General features: G+C 38.4%; 1 protein-coding gene across 1 annotated transcript; it reads right to left on the bottom strand.

The window, feature by feature from the left end:
• Positions 1 to 331: 331 nt before the first annotated feature.
• Positions 332 to 19655, bottom strand: araf (A-Raf proto-oncogene, serine/threonine kinase). Its single transcript, XM_040155093.1, has 16 exons — positions 19604 to 19655; positions 17842 to 18062; positions 15873 to 15976; positions 12130 to 12232; positions 11779 to 11933; positions 10859 to 10957; positions 10603 to 10747; positions 9844 to 9871; positions 9592 to 9722; positions 9202 to 9404; positions 8627 to 8803; positions 8069 to 8115; positions 7513 to 7631; positions 6319 to 6450; positions 5288 to 5422; positions 332 to 4914 (listed from the first exon to the last, which is right to left on the bottom strand). The coding sequence occupies exons 2-16, from the start codon at positions 17950 to 17952 to the stop codon at positions 4774 to 4776; spliced, it is 1830 nt and encodes a 609-aa protein (XP_040011027.1). The 5' UTR covers positions 17953 to 18062; positions 19604 to 19655; the 3' UTR covers positions 332 to 4773.
• Positions 19656 to 19779: the final 124 nt, after the last annotated feature.

Genomic DNA, 19779 nt, shown 5'->3' with positions numbered 1-19779 from the left:
AGTTTATTAATGACTGACACAGACATTAAGATCTGTTCCACTTCATACCCAGTCACATCACACACAGTATACAGAGGAGGAAAGCCAGTTAACAGAACATCAAAAACCACCAGACATCACGTGTGATGCTAAAAACCATGCCTCATTACTATTATAAAGCAAATACTTCCGATTACAACAAAGAGCGGTGAACTCTGTATTGTTCAATTCCAAAGAACAATAGCAACCACTGCTGTAAGGGAATAAGGAGCGATCGCCATTCATGAGGAAAACTGGCTACTTTTTCTTTAAAAAAAAAAAAAAAAAAAAAAAATTAGAATAGTTACCTCATTCGTTACTTTTAAATTTAAGAAAAAGACCAGTCAAAAACAGGAAAGTGCTATGGAAATTAAAACATCTAGAGAAAAAAATGTCTGTGTAAGGGCTCTTTTTGAAAATCCTGAAAGAGTTGAGACTACAGGAAGGTGTGGCTCTTTCGTCACTCAGTATGTTTCCACGCAACCATCAAGCCAAAAAAAGAGGCAATGTTGGCTGTTCAATGGCCTACAATAAAGTGTCTCAATGGGATTAATGGAGTTTCAGTGGATACCATGGCCAGAAGCCGAGATTCATTTCAGCCAAAACTGGACAAACAATATTCAACTGCTATTAACAAAAATAAACAGTTTTTCATCAGTTGAGAAAACAATCTCAACACAAGGTCTTTTTAGTCGCTGCTCCTTGGCTTTCAATCATACCACACAATCTACTTTAGCAAATGGAGTTTCCAAGCTTCAAAACAGCTACTTAATGAACCTTGGGGTAAGATTATTTTTCAATACTGCTGTTTCTAAAGGTCAAGAATCAACTGTGAGTCTCCACCAGCACAAGAAGTCCTTCAAGAGCAAAGAAAAAATGGGAGATCTGAACATTCACGATTCCATGACAGCTGGGCAAACTTTGATAAGCCAAAGAAACTATTTTCATTCTCTGTTTCTACTTCCATGTATTGTTTACTTCCCCAAAATGAACCATTTCCACTCAAACAGTAAACCTAAAATTACTTGGATTGAAACCTAACTGCTTAGTACTACCAATTTGTCCTTGAGCAAGTGGAATCAGACCCTGGTCAACAGCACAGAAGTCTGACTGTACGGACTGGTGGGCTATCAGGTATGAATTTATTGACAGAACTTTTACTGAAGCTGAAAGCACTCCTCTGCGGATGCTACTGATAGCATACTGTCAACTGTCTGGCTGAAGGAGAAGTTGAGTTTCTCTTTCTGTTTCTACGTAAAGCATTTCTGAGAAAACAAAGCAGGTTCTTTTACTATATTCTGTTGAAGCCCAAGTGGAATTATTTTTCCACAACAGAAAAGCTTTCTAGAAATACAGTACTTCCCACGAGTGTCAGAGATCAAAGAAGCTGAGAGAAAAAGAAGCTCCAGGCATAGTTCAGCAAGTTCTCCCCCATGTACACTTTTGATGGTTCAGCATTGGTGTATAGTACTTTTGCATGGTATTAGTTTTATAATCCATGGAAGGGCTCAGCCTGTGCGCCAAACTGCTAACTATTCCCTGTGATAACTTAAATCCCATGATGCATTTTTCTCTTAATGGGAGCAGTGTTTCACAAAAGTTTATGCCCCGATCAACAAGGCACAGGTTGTCACACAGTAATGTTAGCTGAATCCGGAGGCCTTCTCATTGTCAAACCATGCTCATAATGCAGCAGACACACTGACCTCTAAAATACAACCGTGCCAGAAGGCACCACACATCACCGCAGTTCCCCCATCATTACTTAGGAAGGTCTTTATGCAGCTGTAGCCTTTATTTTGACCTTGTCTTATAGTTATGTAAGCAGCTTGTTTCAATCCTTTCATCTATAGTTATTATACATCCACATTTATTGGAAATTTATTGCATCAGGTGTAATACTTTAGAGGATTACAGCCGATGCATTGCCCAAGGGGTCAAATGGAATCTTGAACAAAACAAACCCCAAGAAATGAAAAAAACTGATTCCATTTACTATGTTAGTCAAAAGACAATATCAACTTGTTCCTGGGCTAACCTAGAGATAACACTGTGAGCAACATGATAAACAGGTCACTGCTTGGTTCACTCATTCTTTTCCAGAGGTGAAAACAGGAAAAGGTGTACAGAGTATGAATGGAGAAGCTTGGCCATGAAACACTCACAGGGAGGGCAGGGAAACACTGAATCAATTTGCCATCCTAGCTATCGACACATTTCCCTGTTTCCCTACAAACCCAATTTCGCAGCTACAGCTCTGCCAGGTAAATTTAAAAAATAAAACAATAAAAATTAAAAAAGATTTGGACGATGACAACTACAGCCACTTCAGTTTACTGGTCATCTACAACTGTTGATTGAAAAAACTACGTATGGAATAACCCAAAGCTAATGACTTGCAAATGCTTGCATTACTCTGGAGTTCAGTCTAAACACTGATGGATGAATGGTACTCAAGTCTAAAACAATTTCTTGCACTGTGGGTGAAAGAAATTGCCTAGTTCATTTGAAGCTTAATCATTATTTAAACTTCTCACACCTCCCACAGTGCATCCAAACCGAAGCAACCAATTACCATGTTAGTCACAGTGTTAATGCATCCCCAACAACCACAGTACTACTTTAACTGTATGTGTGGGGGCACGTATGCGTGAAATATAGTAGCTAATCCATGGTGCCACATTTGAAAGCGTTAAGAATAAATTTTAAGACAGGACTGCAAAAGACTTATTGAAGCTGTGTGCTGGGGCTGTGGACTCCAGTCCAAGTGTGTCTCATCTTTTAGGTTTAGAAAAATACTTACTAAATATAGCAGCAATACAACTAACCATTTACATTAAGACTGCATCTTACCAAGATCTGTCAATTTCTAATTAGGCTAGAATTACAATCATGTAGGCAACAACATAAGTAAAAGCCATCTCATCTGCAATCCTGCAATCTGGAGCATAATGACATTCTGATTTTAAACTAATGAAAAGGAACCTCAGGAATAAAAAGCCTTTAGAGCTTCATGTCCCGTAAGAGTTGCTTCAATTTGACACTGTTCTCGAATGAGAGCTGTAAGGTGTGTGCCTTTTGTGTAAATATGTAAATATCACTGTGTTGGGGGGTGGATTAACAAACAGAACTGATTTGACACAAGATTACATATCAACCTGTCAGAACTACAAATGTCTGAAATGTGGGAGTTTTAAGTAATAGAATTAGTAAAGACCAAGGTAGAGGACTACCGAGAATCCCTAATCTGAACTTTCCTAATAATCGTATCAACATCCTAATATGGTGTTAATGGTGTTAAGAGTCCCGTGACGATCTAACTGATGTTTTAAAAAGTTTTTCCTCCACTGGCAAAAATAAAATGTATGGGAATACTTTGAAAACATGTAATATTTTGACTTGGAAATGCTGAATATCAGAATGATCCTCTTGTATACACTGCAAGTATATTGGTCCTAAGAACTTAATTCTGTAATCAGTCTGAACTTCTTACAAAAGCTGAAAAAAACTCCAGTGGAGTTAGGTAAATAACATTACAAGTTACATGGAATCAATTTGTTCCAGGAATTGATAGCATGTTAAAATAGAGCATTATTGTGTTTTTTTGTTTTTAGTTACTTTAAAAGGAAATTACTGAAACCAGTTAAACTTGGCCTGTTGTATTGTTCCCAATCAATAAGGTTTTAAGACTAAATAGCAATAAAGTGAATTAGAATGCATATCTCTACCCCTCTAAACCATTGTGGTAATAGACATATGTGTTGATTTGGATCTACAGCCAATTTTACCAGGTCCTGCCAAGTCAGCCGTTCAACTTCCACAGGTCCAATGTTCTTTTGGTATCTGACTTTTTAGTAGTCCACTACAACATCAATGGAAAATCAAATTCAAAATTAACTTGGTGATTTGAAAGACAATGGAGTGCCTGCTTGATTACATCTATCCATACAAGATGAGTTATACGAGATGAGTGTCGGAAGACAAGGTCATTTTGATTTGCCAAGATCCACCACTTTACTGTTTTTCAAGCCTTTCACTGTATGTGCAGAGAGTTTCACCAAGATTGGTATTTTTAATTTTTTTTTTTTTTACTAAATCTTTTTGCATGGTTCAGTGTATGAAGTTGTCCACCTATCATAGGTTTCTAAAAGTCTAAGCATGATCTTACTCTGCTTCCTCATGTTGGTTCCTTTGTTGTGGTTAAATATATTGCTTGTGCACCAATGTATTTGTGAAATATCTGTAAAACCAGTAAATACTGAAGGTTTCCATTGAGACAAAATGGCCTGTCTTTTTTCAAAAAAACTCTTAAACAGGCACTCAGTCTGCTTTCAAACCCCTAGCTTCACATCTCAGATCTCTGGCCTCATTGACATTGCATTAGACTGAAAGGGGCGCATGACGACTGAGCTTTTGAAGTATGTAAGCTAATCAGGTGACCTGCACCAAACCTGATCAGAGGCATTTTAACGTACTTTTAGATACAGTAGACCATTCTTTCACTTAATGAGCAGATCTCTGTCACTTGTATAAAGGAAAAGAACATTCACTATCCCACTAAGCAACATGTTAAGGTTATTTCTGCAGTTTGTTACTGAGTTTTGCGCTGAGTGGTGAAGCTCCAGAGCTTTGCAGGGGCAGAGAGTGATTTGGGGTCATGGTCTGTCAGGACAGCCAGCTGTGGCCTCTCTGAGGCATATGAATGCTGTGGTTTTGGACAGGGTGACAGCATCTCTGCCCAGTGATGCAGGAAGCTTAGAGGGGCATCAGCCTGGTGGTGTGGAACAGGAGGGGATTCAGGTCCTCAGCGTGGACGGCCCGATGGAGGGATGGCTCTGAACGACTCCGCTCGATTTTTGGCAGCAGGTCTTGCACCTGCTCAATGGCCACCAGAATCTGATGAAGGAAAACCAAATGCAAAGAAAACTGATAATATAAGATGTAAGTATGGTCTGTGTTCATATACATAAGGTTGTCTCTCTATGGTCTGGATTTTATACAGAACTGAGGATGTGCACAATGTAATAATAGCTAATATATGGACATTATCGGCATTTACAAATTGAAATAATTGAAATGAGAAAATTATTGTTAGAAGTACATTTGTATGGAAAACTCATCCCTATTTCCCCAATTTTTAAAAAGACATGACAAATGGAATTTCAGTGAAAAATTGACTAAAAGCTATCCGCAATTGAAACACTAGCTGGGATTACACCTATGAGAAAAATGACAACAGTACCACAATGGTGACTTATACACCACTCACCTGTGGAAACAGGGGCCTCTCGTCACGTTTGAACTTCAGGCAGTCAATGATAAGCCTTTTCATTGACTTAGGTGAGGTACTATACAGCTTACTGAGGTCCGGAGACAAGTAACCACGTCCAACCATAAAGATTATCTGAGAAAGAAAACAAAAGGTAGACAGTTACTGAAATCTGACAGTGCTATTTATGTCGGGGAAGAGCACCAGTGTCGCTAACTTAAGCTACATTAAAAAACAAGAGTAGAACAGATTTCATTGTTTGCAACAAGGTCAAAAGTCTTAATTTGATATAGCCAGTGTATGTGACATAAACACTATACACTGTATGGTGATCAATGTTGCTCCATCTGTTGGTCAGTTGTTTACACACTTTAGTTAAGAGTGAATTATTCCTACAACTTTTGGATGGATTGCCATGAAATTTGTTACAGACATGCTGCCCAGACTTTCTATCTAGTACCACCATGAAATCATAATGATGTGGCCTCCCCCTGACCTTTCCCTTAGCCTGTCAGGTTAAAATTTCAAATTGTTGATAACCCACCTCAAACCTGAGAAATGGGGGTGTAAGATTGGCACCTGTCAATTGCATTGAGTGACATACAAGACCAAGCTGGGGCTACAGAAGCCCCATCAGCACGTAAGCCCCGGTCTCTGCAGTGGTTTGCTTCTGTGCCGCCTGTGCGCCCATCGCCCTTTTTATTTCATTTTTCAGTCATCAAATGAATTGTTTTCAGGTGTGTAATAAAAATGACCGCCTTGTAGCAAACTGCACCATATACTAAAAGTCGATAGAGTGGCTATAGACATTTAGTATGTGGTGTAGATTGTTAGGAGTAAGCATGTAACCCAAATACAGTACAACTAATAACTCTAACAGAGTAGCTACTAGATGATGCTGATATTTGATAGCCAAATTAGTTCAATCATCATGCTTTCCAAAAATTCCGGAAAGATTAATTGGACTAATTAGATACTCTGCTTTAGACTGAGTGAGTGTTGTGTTAACACAAAGTAGAGTGTGATGTAACCTGGTCTCTGTTGTTGATATTGGAGTAAGGCAAGGTCCCTGACATCAGCTCGAACAGCACTACTCCGTAGCCGTATACATCAGACTGGAACGTATATGGGTTGCTGTCCTGCATTCGGATTACCTCAGGAGCCTTAGGAAAAAAGAAAGAAAAAACAAGAGTAGGCACTTCTTTTATGTAATGATCTGCCATTTATCTCACGATAAATTAAACATTACTGGTCACGCTAATTTAGCTCGTTATTAGGCTGTTTTGTCTTGGATACAGGACAGGATATACAGGATAACAAAAGTCTTTTTCAATATTTACATGAAATGTAATGTCTGTATTGAGGTGCATGGAAATCTAATTAGATCACCAAATATACAAAGACAAACTGTGAGTTTCATAATATTACTCAGAGTTAGATGACTCAATGACATTATGTCTCGTACATCATCATTATGGAGTTACAAATAGAAAAAAGGAAATAGCCCACACCGAATGTATGTTTTTGTGACTTACTGGACTAGTGAACTCACATGCGCCACAGCTAAACCTATAAAATAGCATCTGATGTAAAATTTTGATCAAATATATTGTCACTGACAAAATCTGGCTTAACACAAACAAGGAGCATTTGCCAGGACTGATAGGAACAACTGCCCAATAACCCAGGCCAACCACATTTGGACTGCTGTTCACCATTTTTGCAGACCAGTTGTTTCTATGTTTCTACAAGCACCGAGTTCTACTATTGCGTTTCCAAAACAGGTCAAAAACAGTTTAAACTGAGTGGGGACCAAAGAGTAAAATAAAAATATGGCAGCATCATAGTATAATGCAAAAAGCACCTTTAATATTGCTAAGACTGCTTAATCCAAATGAAGGAAAAGTTGAATATTTATTAGAATTTGTGTAGGCTAGGTATGGCTGGCTGATAAGGGTAGATAAATTCTAAATCTGAGAGAAAATAAAATAGGAAAACATGGAACAGTATTCGAACACAATTAATTTTTCTATCCTGGCAAAAGCTTTCAGTCAATTCCTTCAAGTTGACTTCACCATTTTGTACTCTAAATGCTTGGTTGTCTAACAACATCAGAGGTATTCCTTAATGTCATAGTTTTATAATAACAATCGTTTCACAAGTTATCAAATAAAGGATATCTCTGTTGAATCAAAGTCATCATATATAGTAAGTGAGAAGCTTACCATCCAGAGAATGGATCCACTAGGCTGTTCCACCTGTTGAGAGCCGCTCCACCGAGACTTCACTGTGGCCAAGCCAAAGTCACCAATCTTAACAGTCCAGCCCTCATGGAGAAAAATATCTAGCAGCAAAGCTCAGGCACCATTACAACAGACAGCTTGTATACATATTCATGGTACTAGTTATCAAAAAAAACCTTTAACAAGCAAGAAATTAAGAGAAGAGCGGATTGTAGAAAGGACACTACCCCACTTTTTTAACAAAATTGAACTTGCACAAGTGACAGTCAGCATTAATTTTGTCAACAAAAACTGACAAAATGTTTTGATTTTATTATGTCTTACAATTGGGGGAATATGTGAAAATACTTACACTGTTGACCCAATATGGATGTTAAAACCCTTTAACACCTTTAAAGCTTAAAGTCAACATATTACCCTGGTAGTTTTTTGATTTCAAATCCAAACCACCAGAGAACAGAGAGCACATACACAGATCTCTCTCACACACAGTTCTTTACTGGCAGTTAAAAGGTACCATTGGACAATAAAAGGATACTGTTTGATTTCAGGTCTCGATGAATTATGTTCTTCGCATGAAGATAACTGAAAGAGAGGGGGAAAAAAAAAAAAAATTGATTTCATCATCTGTTCCTAAGAGAGCAAGCAGATCATCAAATTTTGAAAGGACCAGACTCCACTTTATGCATCCGTTCACAATGTTAAAAATGCACTGTGTTAAGTCATCAGCTTTCTCAACGGCTCTCTTTACAGTCTTAACAGTCTTTACTTTTACCATTACTGCGAGTTTGCCTCCTGCACTATGGCTCTGTCAGATTCCATTTTTATATTTTCAAACCACATGTGAAACAAGTTCAACAACATTTTAACAGATACAAGCAAGTTGGAAAGTTTTAAGTTCAAGTAATGTATAAATGACGCATCTCATAGAATAATTTATCTCTACCAAACTAAAATCTATTATTACAGAGTGCACAAAGTTGTGTGCTGGACAAAACACTAAACCAATTGACAGTTGATGTGTTAAACACTTCAAAAAGGTTGTCAATAGTGAATATGTAGTAATGGTGAAATGGAATCAAGCAGCAGGTTTTACTCCATGCCCTGTGCGGTCTGTCTAGCCACATCAATGCGCCGCATAGTGTCAAACTTGGTTTCTGTGACATGCAGATGGCGATACAGGCTGCTTCCTTCACACCACTGTGTGATGATGGCAAAGTTGGGCTTAGTCATGTAGCCCATGAACAGCAGGATGTTGACGTGTCGGGTCTTCCTGCAGAGAACAGAAATGGTATTAGTGTTATAAATTCAATTAGCTCATTCAGGTCATATTAAGGTGAAGGTATAGTTAATGAATTGTTTTAATTGAATTAGATCAAAGTGTGACAACTAGTGTTGGTCAAAGTCAAAGTGGTGTCAAGAGTTATTATGATGTCCCAATTAATTGGTTCAAAAGCTTTTTTAACTACAAAAAATAAAATAAAAAATAAAAAAAATAATAATAATCAGCCAAATCCTATTGAAGAGTGAAGACATTTTAGTAAAAACAAAAACCAAAAAAAAAAAAAAAAAAAATCAAAACAAAAACAAAAACTTGGAGTGCCATTTTCACTGCCTGCCCTTTTTCAAATAAGAAAGACTTTACGAAGACTTAAAGACAACACTACTGACCGTAAGACCTGCATTTCATTTTTGAAGGCCTGTAACTGCTCAGGTGTTGGCTCGGTGACTTTAAGGATCTTGATTGCCACGTCTCCGTGCCACTTCCCCTTAAAGACCGTTCCAAAGGAGCCAGCACCTATTCTCTTCTGAATGGTGACTTCTCGAGAGTGGACCTCCCAGTAGTAACTTGAGTCTCTGTAGCCCCCTCGGTGCTGAAACAACACATGGACTGAATGTTCTGAACTACTAACTTACACCGTAAGTAAATTCCAAATACTTAGCTTTTTTGTACGACCAATTTGTAAATGGATCTTCAAGGGTTTTCCAGCCACTATTAACTCTGTATACACCTGTCTGAAGACAATTAATGACCTGTGAACAAGGTCAAAGACTACCTACCACTTTCTTTTTGTCATCAGATGAGGAGGGCTTGCGCTCCTTGTGCTCTGAAGGGGACTTTGGTGGTCTCCGACCTGGAGAGCCGAGAGAAGAGGGTGGGCTGGTGGAGGGCTTCGGTGAGGGCTCAGGACCTATGGAATTGCAGACAGCACAACAAGGGACAAGTCAAAAGCAGAATAACAAAACATGTAAGATTACAAAATGTTTACAGAAGCTGAAATAGTCAAAAGGAAAAAATAATCAAAACCGCACCCATTGTGTTGTTGAATTTTAGCACTTCCTAAAAGAAGAAGAAACACAGCATAGTTAATTCACATTTGAAAACTCCATACATGGGTTAGTAAAGGTGTTTTTTTTCATGCCTCCATCAGAAAGACCAAACATTTCAAGCACAATTTTCTGATAGATCTGGTTGTTTGGCACATAACAACACTAAGGTTGGACCAGCATCTGGTTAATGTTCTCTGACATCATCCCGTTCACTTCAGTGTACACAAACCACCATGTATTAAGACTTGACTTTCTTCCAAGGCACCAAACTGTGGAGCAACATAATTATTCACAGCATTTTTTACCCATAATGTTTCCTGTAGTTAAGCTGCATCAAAGTACTTTGATGGATTGGAAATGGATGATGGATGGAAATACTTCCCATACAAATAAGTATGACAAAACAAGTAAGACACTCTTTTTTATTCTGGGTTTTTTAAAACTAATTTTATCCTATTAGGTGAGAAAACAACCTAATAGGATAGTACATTAAATAGTGGTAGTGTATTGACTATTGTATCAAAAGGCTTATCAGGTAAGAATAGCCAGTCATGGCTGAACATTTTAGTTCACCCAAAATGTTCAGCCATGTCCATGACTGTTTTTTTGCTGGGCTTTATTATTTCCCACCAGGTGTGACTTTGGTTTGCCAGTAAACCGTAACCATTGACTACATAGAGTAGATATAATTGGATCCTCTCTTAACAATAGCAACCAATCAAAACATTGGCAAACACTGACCTCTATGATGCTGGCACCAACAGGGCCCACTGTGCTGACCATATGAACATTGGGAGTGGAGGTGGAGCGATGCCTCTGTAGAGACTGGCAATCTCCACCAGGCATGGGGAAGCGAAAGGCTGGGGTTGGGGACAAGAGGTCCATCCTGTGTGATGAATTGAAATAGTCAACAATTTGTATTTGAATATCATTTTCACAGAGTAAGATTATGCTGTCTTTTTAATTTGAATATCATTTGTTTAGTGTGGGATCTTACCCAGCAGGCTCTGGGGTTAAGGCTAGGTTGCTCTGTGATGGGGAATTTTCTGGCAATATTATCTGTGGGTACTCATCTGCGCAAGGATTAGGATCACACCTGGACAAAACATGGGGGAAAGTGATGGGATGAGACTAAAGAGACGTAATAAGTTTCCTCACCAACTTTTGGTTATGGGAATTTTATGCTCTTTTAACATAGGCTCCCTGACTGAAAAAAAGAAACCACACTGAAAAATACAACAGAAACCATGATCTGATAAGCATAGTAACTGAGCAATTCAGTGGTTGGTGTTGATTTCTTTCACAAAAATGTAAATAAAATATTTTTATCATAAACATTTTTTTGATGAGTAATGAGATTTTGATGAGACAAAATTAAAATATGTAAACAGAAACTGTAATAAAATCTTAGGATATCACAGATTAAAAAAAAGGACATGAAAATCTATATCTGGTGATATAAAAGACAAGGTAATGTGATAACAATCAACTAGTAACACATTTTTTACACTGTCACGCTCATCTGCGGATCCTTGTCACTGAATATGGCCTGCGTTTTTCTCTTGATGATTTGCACCCCAATTCCCTTGACTTTGGCACCTGCAGCACCAACCTTTCGCCATGCTGAGGAAATGTCTTTCCTCGTCTTACCTTTGTTTTGTATGTCTGGTCCTATACACTCCCGGTTTAGGACTGTGATTGTTAACTCTTGACCTCAGAAACAGTACTATAAAGTCTAGACAACAGTGAATGTAGTTTAAAGCTCCTGAAAACACAGTAAGTGAACTTTTAATAATAACCCTTGCCCCTGTTGGTACCATATGACTAGAAAGGCAATCTGTGCCTTTATACTAATACATCTACTAATAAACTGAACAGAATCACCTCATGATAATGAACACTTCTTCTCCAACTCACCGTTTGCTCACAGTATCCATATCCACACACACAGTAGGGACCTTGCTACTACAGTGCTGGTGAAATTTGTAGCCACATGTCTGACATCTGAAGCCATTAAAAAGAAACTTGTGGCAAAAATCACAATAAGCTAGCTTGAAGAAGGTTTTCCGTACCTGCACAGACAAAGAGGCCACAATATTAACTTTTAAAGCAACAATTTTAAAAAACACTGAGGCAAAAAACAAATGACAAATAATACTAAGGTGCATTTTTTTCAAGTTCCTGATAGGTTGGCATTCTGTAAATATAAGGTTCTTCAGATAAGCCATAAAAATAAAAACATTGTATGTGTGTTTGCCAGCTACTTACAAAATTGTGCATGGTGAGGGGAATATCATCCAGGACCTCGACTAAAAGCTCTTCTCCAACCAGAGGAGTGATGTCTGTGTCCCAGTCTGTCAGTCTCTTACGACTGGAGAGGCAAAGACATGGAAAAGGAAAAAACAACAAAAAAAATTTTGTATATATTATCGGTTTTAAAACCCATACATATCTAGACCTGAGGTGGCTATATACACCTTTCTGTGGTTTCTCACAATAAACTACTGATTTCTTGTAATAATGTAAGGAAAAAGGGGTTTCTTCTTTCGCCTTCATCAGCTAATGTTCCACAATTAAGTCATCATTCTTGGAATAAGAGAACATGACCATAGTTTATTTGTATTTACTGTATGGTAAAATACAGTTGAATATATGAGAGCAGTTATTTTTGAGAGACACAAGCAGTCAGGTTGTAAACATGAAAATAGTTTATCTAGTGTTCTAAACAACTTTCTTTGTGGGTAAAACTTTAAGTGAACTCATCTGAAATTTTGCAAATAATCCCAAATTGCACAGGACAACAGTCTGCACACAACCACGTTAAGTAAGGTAAGCCAAAATTGGTTTAGGAAGTGATCCTATAAATTGTGTTGGACATTTACAAGAGTTTGGGTAAAAAATTTACTGTTCGCCTATGGGTTCTCTTCAAGTAAGTAGAACTAACCTGGGGATTGGACTGTCTATGGAAGCAAATCATTGCCATAATAATTTGAATTCAGCAAATGAATAGCAAATTTTTAAATTCAACAACTTTTGAAAATATAGTGTTGAAATGTAAATACCACTGAATTTACTGCACCGAAATATTTGACTCTGAACACCATCTTTCTGAATTTATGTCTTCAGAATTTATTTCACTTTGTGAAATTCTCAATTGTCTCAAAACTTTATTTCCTATATAAAATTATTTTAGGGTTCTCAAATTCAGACAGAAAATTAATGGGCCTAATATTCAAAAGCTATATTCAAGCTGCAGTATTTCAATAAACTCATCTCAAGTCAAAAAATATGGTTACTCAAAAACGGTTGTTCAAAGTCTGATGCTAAGAATTCAAGATATAAAACTCAGATCTGAACATCCGGGACACCAAGGAAAAGCAATCGAGACTGAATGAAATCAATTGGACCTCTGGGATGCAAGCCATACATGCACTCGTAGACTTGTGGAGAATATTGTGAAGGATGACTCATTTGACAATATCACTTTTTTCCATATTCTCTGTAGACCAGTCCCTACACTTTTTGCACCACCGAACTCTCAAATGTGAATTCATCTTTGTAGTGAGGGGTTTATGCACTTGCAACCCTACTGTAATATCCCTCTCTATGTAATTATCAAAGGACTGTTCTTGCTGACACAGTCTGATCATGTCCTGCATTGACATTCTCGGTCACCAGAGGAAGAGTTGCTCCTCTGTTTTACCTTACATATCATCACTAATGAATGAGCATCAAAGCCATCAACCGTGCGCTCTTGATCACAACTTCCGACCCTATTTTCTGATGTCTTTCCCATAGATCTAAATGAAGATGTCACTTTAGTCACTGTTCCGGGTTCAACACTAGCCAGTTGATCAGTCTTTGTGACTGAAGCTTCTCCATCCATGTCCCTCTTTCAAAGTCACTTACCATGCATTCAGAAAGTATCCCTTCACTTTTTTTACATTTTGTTATGTGGCAGCCTTATGCTAAAATCATATAGATTGATTTTTTTTCCTCATCGATCTACAATCCAAACCCCATAAAGACAAAGCAATTTTTTTAAACAAATTTTAGCAAATTTATAAAAACGAAAAACTGAAATCACATTGACATAAGTATTCAGACCCTTTATGCAGTACTTAGTTGAAGCACCTTTGGCAGTGCACTCTGGACCAGGTTTTCATTCATCTCTGTACTTTGCTCCGTTCAGCTTTCCCTCAACCCTGACCAGTCTCCCTGTCCCTGCCACTGAAAAACACCCCAACAGCATGATGCTGCCACTGCCCTGCTTCACCATTGTGATGGTATTGGGCAGGTGATGAGCTTGTGCCTGGTTTCCTCCAGACATGACACTTAGAATTGAGGCCTAACAGTTCAATCTTGGTTTATCAGACCAGAGAATCTTGTTTCTCACAGTCTTTTAGGTGCTTTTTTGCAAGCTCCAAGCAGCTTTCATGTGTGTTTCACTGAGAAGAGGCTTCCGTCTGGCCAATCTGCCATAAAGCCCAGTGGTTGTCCTTCTGGAAGTTTCTCTCATCTCCATAAAGGATCTCTGGAGCTCAGCCAGAGTGACGATCTGGTTCCTGGTCTCCTCTCTTAAGGTTTGATTGCTCAGTTTGGTAGGGCAGCTCTAGGAAGAGTCCTGATTGTTCGGAACTTCTTCCGTTATAAATTTTGGAGGTAACAGTGCTATTGGGAACCTTCAACATAATCCTGTCTTTGAGTTCTGCAGGCAGTTCTTTCGACCTCATGGCTTGGTTTTTTCACTGATACGCATTGTCAGCTGTGACGTTATATTGACAGGTGTGTACCTTTCCAAATCATGTCCAATCAGTTGAATTTACCACAGGTGGACTCCAATCAAGGTTAGAAACATCTCAAAGATGGTCAGGAGAAATGGGAGGCACCTGAGCCAAAGTTCAAGTGTCATAGCAAAGGGTCTGAATACTTATGTCAATGTGATATTTCAGTTTTCCTTTTTAAAAAATTGGAAAGAATTTGGAAAAAAAAATAAAAATAAAAATCTGTTTTCATTTTGTCATTATGGCTTATTTAGTGTAGATTGATAAGGGAAAAAAATAATTAAAAACAATTTTAACATAATGCTCCAACATAACAAAACGGGAAAAAAGTTCGTCCCAAACCAGCTCCATGGGGTTTAAGTCTTGAGACTGTGCTGGTCTTCCATCATGTGAAGCCACCGTCTAGTTCTTTTTTTCTAAAGTTTTGGGTCATCATCTTGCTGTAGGATGAACCCCTGACCAACCACTTTGTCTTCCTCTGTTACTTGTGTTTTTCTCATCATTCTGACAGCAGTATACAATACTACTTCCTGCAGTACAGTGGTGTTCTAATAATGCATCACAGGGAGTGGTAACACAGCATGTTCCAACACTGCCTTTGTACAGAGGGGTTTGTAAGTAATCAACAGAAGTAGTGGAACCTGCAGGAATTGTTTGCATTAACTTTCATGACTTAAATTACTTTCACTGCTGCTGGAAAGCTGTAAATTATTAACCAATTTCTTAATCCCTGAAAAAGGCCTATTTTCTATGAAATTTACTTAATTTTTAGTTTTTTTTTGTATTTTTTAAACTTTGGGCAGTTTTCTGCTCACATTTGTGCCATTTGCAGTTATTCACCAGACTTGAACTGCTTAAATTTCAATAAAACTGGAGAATCGTCGGTTTTTTAAAACTTTTGAGCGGTGTGTGCGCTTGTGTGTATACACACACTAGTGCACACACACACATACATTGCAAGAGTAATGTATATTACGTATGGATTGTATTATTGAGCATGTTTACATAACTTAACACACAATAAGTCTGCACCACACTTCATTGTTTGCTTTCAGTCTTAATATTTCATTAATGTATCAACAAACAACACTGTACAATATGTAGGCCTGGGACTTGTGACAATTTTTTGCTGTTGCCTCTTGATCGTTTATGTAGTTGATGAGGGATGCAACCCATAATCACTTTATGGTGTGGGGTGACATTCAGCAGACAGTAACACAAGCTTACCCTTCTAGAAGGCGGAATACAGCACAGCAGTCTTGGCTTAGGCCTCTCACTTTGAGCGCTTTGTCTAGACTCTCATGCACAGTCTGTCCTTGGCGAACATTCACCTGAGAACAGGAAACCGCATTTGAACAAGTGTGACTTTGGAATGACATTCAAACAGGTAATATGGAGGCATACTCAAAGTACTGATAAGCAAAAGTGACAGTCACACATTGGGTTAATGGTGACACTACAAATTATCCATGTCGTGAAAGTGAACTTCCATCAGACTAGAACTTCAGCCCATTGTACAGAACTTTTTTTTTTCCCCTGCAAAGAAATGTTACATTTCTGTTCTGACCACAACAAAATTGTTATGGACGACACTGTGGGATGTCAATAAACCACAGCTGCTGGTTCCACGGTGATAATACCACAAAAGATGTTTCACAACTATATAGTGTAGTCCATGTTGTCCTGCCAATGAGGTAACTGTAAACTTTCTAAAAGCCACTACATCTCTCTAACCCTCTGTTTATTCCCCCAAGCACATGAGCGCCCGCCCGCCCCAAACACACACACACTCAGGTTTTCTGTGCTGGTTCAGCGACCATCCTGGGACCGCTCTCCCTCCACAGGCTTTCAGTGCCTCATTCCAGATGTTTTGGATCTGGATCTTCATCATCCAGGAATCCCAGCCTCATTCTTGTCTCTCCCACTCTCTCTGTGCATTTGTTTCCTTCTCCTAGATGTGTGAATGATGTGAATGAGGTGCTTGGTTTTGCCTCTATCTTTGTACAGTCTGTCCTCTCCTACTGTGTATCTACTTTGTTGCTCTATTCTGTACACACGACATCTATTGCATGTCTGTCCATCCTGGAAGAGGTACCCTTCCTCTGTTTCTCTTCCTGAAGTTTCTTCCATTTTTCCCCGTTATAAGGGGCTTTGTGGGGAGATTTTCCTTGTCCAATTCAAGGATCTAAGACAGTGTCATAATGCCGTACAGATTGTGATGCAAATTTGTGATTCATGATATTGGGCTGTATAAAAAATTTGACTTAAATTGACTATATGTTCATTTCTAACATAGTAATACAAAACAGACCTGGTACATATTCTTGTATGTCTGTGTATTTTATATAAAAAGCCAGGCAGGAAAACTGGAGGAGCTCAGCCAATTTTTGGCGTGGCAGGATTTAATTCAGTCAATAAAGTTCCCCTGGCTTCTAAAATCATTTAGAAAAAGAATGCACTTGCATTACTGTTTTTCTGTCTGTGCTAGATGAGAGGACTACATGAGCTGATGCATATATCTTCTCGTCCATTTAGCAACATTTTTCAACAATGGGATTTCTTCAATATTACAGCAAATGCTGTAAAAAAAAAATCAAATCAAGTTTTACTTAAAGGCATGGAAAGTAGACATGTATGCTGGCCTCACTGAGGTTTACAGTTGCTCTGCACTGTAAAAGCTTGGAGACGTTGCTTGCAGGGAGATATGGATAACAACAAGAACACACTGTCCGCCACACAACTACCATGCACAATCACCATTATCCCTAACATTACAATTTAGAACAATGCCACCATGAAATTACAATTTAGCATTACAAGTCAGCACAATGCCACATTACAGGACAATTTAACAGCTATTTTTTAGAATAATAAAACATGAAATCTATGTCTGATAGGAATTATAAGTCAAATAAGCTCAATATGGTGGCAGGCACCATCTGTGAAACCTGACACCAACTGTTCACTAGCATACTCATTAACGTGTTGTGAAAGATGTCAAATTTTGTGTGAGTAATTACACTTACAACCAACAGTGCTGGCATAATTCTTTCACAGAGGCGGTAACTGTCAACTGTCACTCACTGAGCCAGCATTACAGCATATTCATATTTTTATTATTATTATTTATTTTTACTGAACGTATTTTATGCCACTACATCATTAACAAAGAGAAGTGCAGAGCCAATCATCTCACCACTGTCCTCTGTTTGTTGGGGAGGTAGACTCGGATGGTGCCCCCACCTCGGGGTACATCCTCCGGACTAGTTTCCCCCGAGGAGGAATAGGAGGAAGAGGTGGAGGACATGATGAGAGGCAAGAGGAGCTTGGGGATGTAGTACTTGCACTGCAACACTGCAACCTCAGGACAGCTTCATGCACAGTGGGGTCCAGAGGAGTTGGCTCTTTACTTAGAACCTGCAACAACATGAATATATTTCAGTTTGGACACAATATACCTTGTGTAAATATAATGGAGCTGATTGTTGGGGAAAAGAGCATTATCTGTACTAGATATCATATTGATACCATGGGTTGAGGGTGCAGATTCCCCTCCTAACAAATCAACATATTTTTGAAGGACATACAGCTAAACAACACAAGCAAAGCTGTAAAGATCCAACCACATCAGAATAGGGCATTAATCAGGAAAAACAATGTCAAATCTTTGTCTTCATAAACATTAACAATGTACTGTATATAAATAATGTACAAACGCCTGATTATACATATAGATAAAAAGACAGAAAAATTATATTATTAAAATGCACACTGATTACGGACAGAATTAGTTGTTCGTGGCTACTGAATTATAAAGGAAAATGCATCAAATTAGCATGGGGGGTAGTGCATCTCTACTCTCTCAACACTCTTAGTTATATGGAGAGTAGGTGATGCCAAACTCTACACGTACATATCTCAGATTTCAAGAATCCCTAGTCTGCTGAAGAGCCAGCAAAACGGACACATTTAAATCTTGACTTAATGACGTTTTTGACATTACTGTGTTTGCTTGATAGATACATTATCCAGGACACACCAGATAAACCCGAACGAGTCGTGAAGGGTTCTTAATGATTCTCACATAGGTAATAACCTTTTCTCGCTGAAGAGGAGAACTATTACCGTAATTACCCGAATTTTAAATCATGTCAGCGATACAAAATAGAATGACACGTAACGTTACCGGGTATTAACGTTACATCTTTGTAATTTAGAACCACGAACGACAACGATGTTTACAGCTTTGATACTTAACACAACAAATATTAACTTTCCCTGGTGTAACCAACCACGTTAAAAGTCTGATCGGTACATTAATGTTAAAGTGAAGCGCTGATAGCCAAAGTTGCAAAGGAGCAAACTTGCTAACTACTCGCATGATGCTAATGTTAGCTGACGTTAGCCAGTTAGGTGAACATTGGATTTGCCTGCTATGCAATATGACATTTCGAGTTTTTGGAGGCCACGTTTTTTCTCGGGGCGCCAGTTAAATAATTTTCGCTAACTAGCCAACTACTTTTAAAGGTAGTAGTATGTAGGTAAGAAATGGCAGAATAGCGATATAATGCTAACGAGGCAAAGTTATCAAAGCTTTTTTAAATTCCTCTCGGCTCGATTTCAAACTGTGTTAGCTAGCTAGCAAGCTAAGTGCTGACGGGAGTGGGAGAGGAGATTATCTGGCTAACTCAGTGGCTAGCTTACTTTAACAGTTACTGTGTGCAGCTTTAATGCTAACGTTAGCCAACTTTTTTTGGGGGGGGGGGGTTGGGGGGTTACCACCGCGTCAGTCTGTTGGCTACTTCTAGTGTCTTACCAAAACTCATAACCGTGATTTATTTAATTGACATGCGTAAGACAGAACGATGTAGTTGTCGCTATACATTATTCGGGATAATAGCAAAACCTCTTTCCGACAAAGTGTTTTATTACAGTTTGGATACAAAATACACTCTTACCTGTAGCAGCCATCTTGAATTCTCTCAATCTGAAGTCGAATCTGTCAAGAACTTCGGGGAAAGCGGAAAACCTCCGAAATGCTCCGTCTTCATTGGTTAATTCTTGTGGCTACGTTTTTTCATTTGACAACACCAATTGTACGTGTGAATGCTAGAATTTGAGTATAGTTCTGTAA

This window comes from Xiphias gladius, chromosome 19, assembly GCF_016859285.1.
Source record: "Xiphias gladius isolate SHS-SW01 ecotype Sanya breed wild chromosome 19, ASM1685928v1, whole genome shotgun sequence".
Lineage (NCBI taxonomy): Eukaryota > Metazoa > Chordata > Actinopteri > Istiophoriformes > Xiphiidae > Xiphias > Xiphias gladius.
The sequence above is the reverse complement of the archived record's forward strand: the minus strand, read 5'-3'. Positions and strand labels throughout refer to the sequence as shown.

Excerpts from the sequence above, each read along its gene's own strand:
- araf (XM_040155093.1), bottom strand. The coding sequence starts at position 17,952 with ATGTCCTCCACCTCTTCCTCCTATTCCTCCTCGGGGGAAACTAGTCCG. Across the intron at positions 15,977-17,841 it reads CCAACAAACAGAGGACAGTG|GTGAATGTTCGCCAAGGACA; the intron begins GTGAGATGATTG and ends TCCTGTTCTCAG. Across the intron at positions 4,915-5,287 it reads AGAGGCCCCTGTTTCCACAG|ATTCTGGTGGCCATTGAGCA; the intron begins GTGAGTGGTGTA and ends TTCCTTCATCAG.